Consider the following 7,106-nt stretch of genomic DNA (forward strand, 5'->3'; position numbering starts at 1 on the left):
CTAGAAGAAGACGACCAAGAGACAATGAGACCTCTAGAAAAAGAGAATCAGATGACATTGGGACCTCTAGAAAAGGTGGAACCAGAGCCACTGAAGTTTCTTGGAAAAGACCAGGAGATATTGAGACCTCTTGAAAAAGAGAATCAAGAGTTATTAAGGTCCCTAAAAGAAGAGAGTGTAGAGGCAGTGAGATCTTTAGAAACAGAGAATCTAGAACCACTAAAGTCTACAGGAGAAGATCTGGAAATATTGAAATCTCTAGAAACCCAAGAGCCACTCTGGTCTCTAGAAGAAATGAATCAGGGGACAATGAAACCACCAGAAAAGGAAATTCAAGAACCACTAGTGTCTGTGGAAGAGAATCAAGAGACATTGAGACCCCTAGAAAAGGAGAATCAAGAATCACTGAGATCTCTAGGAGAAAGGAACCTGGAGAATTTGAGATCTCCAGAAGAGGTAGACAAGGAAAGTCAGAGGTACCTGGAAGAGGAAGAGAACGTGGACAAGGGGGAGAATCAAGAGTACCCGAGGCCTCTGGAAGAGGAGGGACAGGAGCTGCCGCTGTCTGCGGATCGGCAGAGGAGGGAAGATATGGTGGTGGGGGACCAAGAATTGGATCAGGAAATGCCCCCTGGGAGGGCTGGAACGGACAGCGAGGGTGAGGCAGAGCTCGACCCGAGGGCACAGGATGGCTTGGCTGGGGAGGAGGAGTCTGTAAAGGAGGGGGAGCCGCAGCTGACTGCCGCAGGGGAGGGGTGCCCGGGGAGCCCTGAGCCCAAAGAGCACAGGATCCCAGCCGAGGGAGCCAGCGGGGAGGGAGGTGCTAAGGGCCTCCAAGACCCCGAAGGGCACCCGGAGCAGGTGGGGGCCCCAGGCCTCGGAGCTCCCTGGGGAATGTCAGAGGTGATAGAAGCAGCGTTGAAAGAGGAGGAGGAGGCCCCGAGGGATGGCCAAGCCTCCCCTGAGGTCACCTCAGGGTTAGAGACAGCTGTGGGTGTGGGCGAGGCTGCTATGGAAACTGAGCAGGGGCCTGGGCAGGAGGCCCTAGAGCTGGAGGACCCAGGCCTCCTGGCTAGAGAGGAGGTGATGGAGCCACTCCTGGGCGAGGAAGGTTTGGAGGCAAAGAGAGTACAGGGCTTGGAAGGGCCTGGAAAGGACCTAGAGGAGGCAGCTGCCCTGGAGCCAGAGCTCTCCACACTGCCTGGGAAGAGCAGAGACCCCCCGGAGCATCCCAGGGGCTGGGAGGAGTCAGAGCCTGAGGCCCCCTGGGGAGCAGAGCAGGTGTTCCCTGCTGAGAACATGTGCCATGATGGAAGTGATACCCCTCAACCCAGGCCCCTGGGGTCAGAGGAAGCAGTGGAGGATGCAAAACCAGTGCTGGGGACCCCCAGCCCAAGGCCTGTTGAGCCCCGGTCACCCACCCCAATCCTTGAAGATGCCCCTGGGCCCCAGCCCCTGGCTGAGGGGAGCCAGGAGGCTGGCTGGGAGCTGGAGGGCAAGGCTGAGGCCCTGGAGAAGGTGGAGAGTGAGCAGGAGGAGTTGGGTTCTGGGGGGATCCCTGAGGGCCTCCAGGAGGAGGGGGAGGAGAGCAGAGAAGAGAGTGAGGCTGATGAGCTGGGGGAGACTCTTCCCGACTCCACTCCCTTGGGCCTCTACCTCAGGTCCCCTGCTTCCCCCAAGTGGGACCTGGCTGGGGAGCAGAGGCCCTCCCCTCAAGGGGAGACCAGAAAGGAAGGCTGGGATCCTGTGGTCCTGGCCTCTGAGGGCCTCAGGCCCCACCCCTACCCCTCAGAGGAGAGGGAGGGAGATGAGGAGGAGGAATGCGGCCGGGACTCTGACTTGTCAGAGGAATTTGAGGATCTGGGGACCGAGGCTTCTCTCCTTCCTGGGGTCCCTGGGGAGGCAGCAGAACCTCTGGGCCAGGTACCCCAGCTGCTTCTAGAGCCTGCAGCCTGGGATCGGGATGGGGAGTCTGATGGGTTTGCAGACGAGGAAGAGAGTGGGGAGGAGGGAGAGGAAGAAGATGAAGAGGAAGAGGAGGGGAGGGAGCCAGGGGCTGGGCGGTGGGGCCCGGGGTCCTCTGTTGGCAGCCTCCCTGCCCTGAGTGGCCCTCAGACAGGAAAGCTCCCAGAGTCTGAGACCATGGATGTCACTGTGCCCTGGGATGATGGCTTGAGGGGTGTGGTGGGTGATGCCCCCGTGACTGCCTTGGGGACTGTGTCCCAGGACAGCACTGAGCCCTCAGGCTCAGAAGAGGAGTCTAACCCTGCTCCCTTGGAGAGGGAGGACCAAGTCCCTGGCCCTCTGGAGACCCTCAGTGGGGAGGAGGACACAGGCCCGGGGGTAGGGGACACGCTTGGTGTCAATGGCCAGGGCCCCAGCTTGAAGGAAGAGTTGGAGCATGTGAATGGGGGGGTGGTGAACGGGCTGGAGCAGTCTGAGGGAGTAGAGCAGGGGAAACTGGGGGCCCCCGAGGGGGACAGAGGGAGCCCCCTGGAGGGGGCGGAGGAGGGTGCCCTGAAGACCACTTGGGCAGGGGCTCCGCTTCAGCTGGGCCCCGGCCAGTTCCTGAAGTTCAGTCAGAGGGAAGGAGATGGAGATTCCTGGTCCTCGGGGGAGGACTAGAGAAAGAGCTCCTCCTCCTGCACTGAGGATGGGGGGGCGGGGGAGATGTCCCTAAGGACCCTCCCTTCTCACCCTAACTTGTGTTCTCTTGACCCGTGGTTTCTGTCCGAGAGGCCTAGCTGGCCAAGGTGAAATGGGGTGTGGCAGAGGGACCTGTTCCAAGTATGGAGGCTCCAGGAGTAAAAAACATCCTGCCCGCACTGCCCCGTCAGGCTCAAGCCAGCTGAATCCCTGTGGATGAGGCTCCCTTTCCTGCACCTGCTTCCCTCCCCATCTCATCAGCTCCTCCCAGGGGAGAGGGCTCGCCAGCCCTGCCCCTCCTCACTGCACCCTCATGGGGTGTCTGGCCACCGGGGGAGGGGGAAGAGTGTTCCTATGTCCTGACCCCCCTATTCCTGCCATGCTGTGGCCCTGCCTGGCTCACCCCTGCCTCAATAAAGTAAAGCCTCTGCCTACAAATTCTGGACTCTTCTTTTCCCAGTTCAGGGGGCACCTCAGGGCCGGGGCAGGAGCAGAAGAGACAGTGGAGAGTTGGGGGGAGATGGGGACAGGAAGCCTGAGATGCTCGTAGTGGGGAGGGGCTGCCTTCTGAGGAGAGGAGGACCTGGAAGTCCTCACAGGGGAGACAAGACAGACTAAGGCTGCAGGCAGCAGTGGTGGGGACCCAGGGAGGGCTGCGGGGTGCTGCTTTGCTGGGGGGGCCAGTCCAGGTGACCTCACCGCCTGCGGAAGCCAGGCCCATCATCATCTCTGCCCACAACGCTGATTACAGGGACTAGGCCTTGGGGCCACCCCCACCCTTGCATGTCCTCCCCACTGGCCCCTCAGTGCCGCCAGCATAATAAGCCCCCTTGCCCCCTAAATCCAAACAATTGTCTGGCCTGTGATGTCTGCTCCAACTGGCTGGGTCAGAGCAGGGGGAAGGGAAGAGGGAGGCCTGTCCCGCCTTAGTCTGGCTGTGTGGCCTCCGGTCAGCATTTAACCTCTCTGAACCTCAGACTCAGCCACACAATGAGGGGCACTGGGCTGGGTGACTTGGGGGCCTCCTGGGGCAGGGAGAGCAGGAGGAGGGTAGGGGAAGCTGGAGGGCTGCAGCTTAGATCTTAAGTAGGACTTTCCTCATGTGCTGATGCAGGAGACAGGGAAGACGAAGGTGGAGGTGAGGAGAGATAAACTGAAGCTGTCAGGTGTGCTGATCATTGTGCTGTGCTGATAACTGGGGTTAGACTGGGGTGCACCCAGGCACAGCTTCTCCTCGCCCGGACCCCTCTTCCCAGGAGTGCTCTGGGCCCCTGCATAGAGCAGGGAGGGAGCGGGGGTTTCTGGATTAGGCTCTGACAGCCTTGAAGTCAGGATACCCAAATAGAAACCAGTCCCCAGCTCAGCTATGCGGAAGGAAGGCCTCTGAATACCTCGGGTGTGGGGACACAAGGGCTGCCAAACAAGGGTTCCCCATTTGGAGACGATCTCCAATCTGGGAGCAGGCTCTTCCTCTCCTCAGGCCCAAGGCCCAGGGCGGGGGAAGATGAGCGGATGGAGCCCCAGCCCCTGGACCTTCCTCAGGTCCTCTGCCAAGGAGGGGAGGACAGGGTGCCCGACAGTATCTCACTGTCCGCTTCTCTGCCCGTGCCTTTCTCCTGCCCTATCTAGGAGTCTGTCTTGGGCATCCTGGCCCCACTTCACACACACCCCAGCCCTTGGGGTTCAGGATCCTGTCTCTCCCCACCCTTCTGGCAACGAGACCTCCACTCTCTTCCTGTACCCCTGCTAACAAGGCCCTGTCTGACCCTGCCAGGCTGCCAGGCTGGGGAGCCAGCACACTGGCTTCGAAGCAAGGAAGGCCCACTCCCTGCCCCTCGAATTGGGACAAAGAAATCCCGTCCTTGATCTCTCCATGCCCTTGGGCACCTCCGCCTGGGCAAGGGACCAAGGACAGAGGCCAAGCCAAGCAGTATTTCCCTGGGACTGCCCCCAGGGTCCCTGGTCCCCTACAGTTACCCAAACCAGCCGCTTCTGCTGACAATCTCAGACAGCAGGAGGGATCTGAGTTAGACAGAAGCAAGGACTTTCCTAAGGGAGGTATGTGGTGGGAGGCGTGTCCTCTTTGGCAATGGTAGTGTCTGTCTCTGCAGCAAGAGAAATGAGGGTTGGGTAGTAACATGGACATTGCTGGTGGTAATACTAGGAGTGAGTGTCATTTTTCAACAAATATTTATTGAGCGGCTATTCTGTGCCATGTGCTACGCCGGCGCTGGAGGTCCAGGATTCCCTGCTCAGGGAGCTTTACCTTGTCACTGAACAAGAGCTTCAGAGTGGAAGCCATACCTGAAAACAGAGAAGCGTGGGAGGTCATGGGAGCATAGGGCAGGGGAACTCACCTGATCGGGGCTGGAGGAGTAGGAGAGGAGGGAGTCAGGGAAGGCTGCCCTGAGAACCTGAAAGAGGAGCAAGAGCCCCCCAGTGTGGGGATGAGGAGGGTAGAGGGCGAGGAAAAGGATTCTAGTCAGAGGGAACAGCATGTGCAAAATCCTGGGGCAAGAAGAGAGAGCTTGGGCACTTGAGGAGCAGAAAAAAGCTTTGTGTAGCCCAAAGGTGGAGAATGAGGGTGGAGAAGGTTCATAGTGAGACTAAAGAGGAGGTCAGGGGTCAGTGGGCAGAGGCCTCGCCAGGCAGCCAGGAAATATGAACTCCTTCCTAAGGGATATGAGGAGACTCTGAAGGGTTTTAAGTAGTGAGGTGACATAACCAGGTTTGCCCTTTAAATAAAACCTCCAGGCTGCTGTGTGCGAATGGACTGGATGGGCCGGAGAGCTTCAGGGGGGTACCGCAGCGGTCCGCGCAGGGGCTGATGGCGGCAGAGGGGATGAGAGGAGAGATGCAAGGGAAGCAGAGTCTCAGGACTTGGTGAGCCATCGTGGGAGACGGAGGGGGATGCGGCAGCAGAGGCTCCCAGGTGTTTAGCCTGGGCAGCTGGGAGAAGGTGGTCCCATCCTCTGAGCTGGAGAATCTGGTAGGAAATGGTGACCTCCAAGAGGAGCTGCCCTGGGGGAGGGTGGCTACGTGGAGCTCAGGAAAGAGGAGCAGGTTAGGACAAGAATTGGAGGGTCGTGGGTCTAGAGGTCACCCAGAGTGACCCCAGGACGCAGCTCCCAGGGGACTCCTGCAGAGAGGAGCCACAAGGAGTGGCCAGAGGGTAGGAGGCCCAGAGCACTGTGGCGCCTGGGAAGACCCTGTCGTTGTAGAAGCTCCAGGAAGGCAAAGCCTTTGTCCAGCACAGCGCCTGGGGGCCTGAGGGTGCTCGGTGAACACGTACTGGATAAATGAACAAATGGATAAATGAACAAATGAGTGAAGGAACAACTATGATGAGCTCGGACAACAGGAAGCACTTTGGAGGGTGGAGTCCCCAGAGGAGGGAATGAGGAGGCAGAACCAGCCGCCTGCCTCCCCGCTCCCCGGTCCCCCCCCCCTCGCCCCCCAGCACGAGGACAAGTGGGAGGTTATTCTGGGGCCTCCTCTGGGTAAATATAGCCTCTGAACAGGGTGGGGGGCCGGAGGTGGCTTCCTCGGTTTGTTTGGGGCACTTCCTTATAAGGCCGTGCAGGCTGAGGCGCCTCGGAGGGTGAGGTCAGGGGCTGCGCTCTCCATTCAGCCAGCCTGATGCTGTCCCTGCTGCCACCGCCGGCTGCCAGAGTCGCCGAGGAAATCAAAGTCCTCAGCTTTGGGCTCTGGCCAAGAGAGCTCAGAGTGGCCTCTTAAAGGGCCCCCTCAGCCTCCTGTCTGATGTGGGAGCCAGTCCAGGGTGAGGGAGAGGGTGTCCTTCTGGGGTCCTCTCAGAAGGTGATGCTGGGGGCCTTGGTTTTCCGTCTGTACAGTCCTGGGTGGACCAGATCATTCCCCGAGGCTCCAGGCAGCTCTGGCACCCTGTGGTCTAACCTTTACCCCTCCCACTGCAGGGTGGGAGGCCTCTTGAAATCAAAGACTCAGAGTTCATTCATTGCTTCCAAAGGCCCTGGTCCCTCAGCTCCCCGCAGCTCCCCGCTTCTCAGCCCCTCCCTGGGGGACCAGCTGCTGCCACTTGACCCTGTGGTGTCGCAGCTGCTGTCAGCAATGCCATCCTTGTCAGGCAGAGAAGGAGGAATGTGATTTAATTTCAGCTGGAATGTGCCCTCCGGAGCTGCCCATGGAAAGGGGAGGGAATGGGGACCAAGCCTACCCCAGCCCAGGAAACCCGAGAGGACTCAGGCTTGGGCACAGGCCCCTGGGTCCCTCTGGGCCCCCATCCCCACCCCACGGAGGAGGCTAAGTTCCAGAACAGGTCTAGCAGCAGGATGGATGGAAGTTAGACTTGAGGGTCTTCCTGAGAAGGGGAAAAAGAGGAAGTTTCTTGTGAACGCAGTTCAAGTGGGTAAAGAAGGGACGTAGGCCCCCGGGCCCCCCCCCCCCCCCCCCCCCCCCCCCACCCCACCCCCCCCCCCCGC

General features: G+C 59.7%; 1 protein-coding gene across 1 annotated transcript in view; it reads left to right on the forward strand.

The window, feature by feature from the left end:
• The window catches only part of NES (nestin), an 8,537-nt gene extending 5,769 nt beyond the window's left edge, over positions 1-2,768 (forward strand). The window contains 1 exon segment of the mRNA XM_046683843.1: positions 1-2,768. This exon segment is cut by the window's left edge and continues 11 nt beyond it. Coding sequence (XP_046539799.1) covers positions 1-2,625 — 2,625 coding nt within the window. The 3' untranslated portion in view covers positions 2,626-2,768.
• Positions 2,769-7,106: the final 4,338 nt, after the last annotated feature.

The sequence above is a fragment of the Equus quagga genome, chromosome 13 (genome assembly GCF_021613505.1).
Source record: "Equus quagga isolate Etosha38 chromosome 13, UCLA_HA_Equagga_1.0, whole genome shotgun sequence".
In the NCBI taxonomy this organism is placed as follows: domain Eukaryota; kingdom Metazoa; phylum Chordata; class Mammalia; order Perissodactyla; family Equidae; genus Equus; species Equus quagga.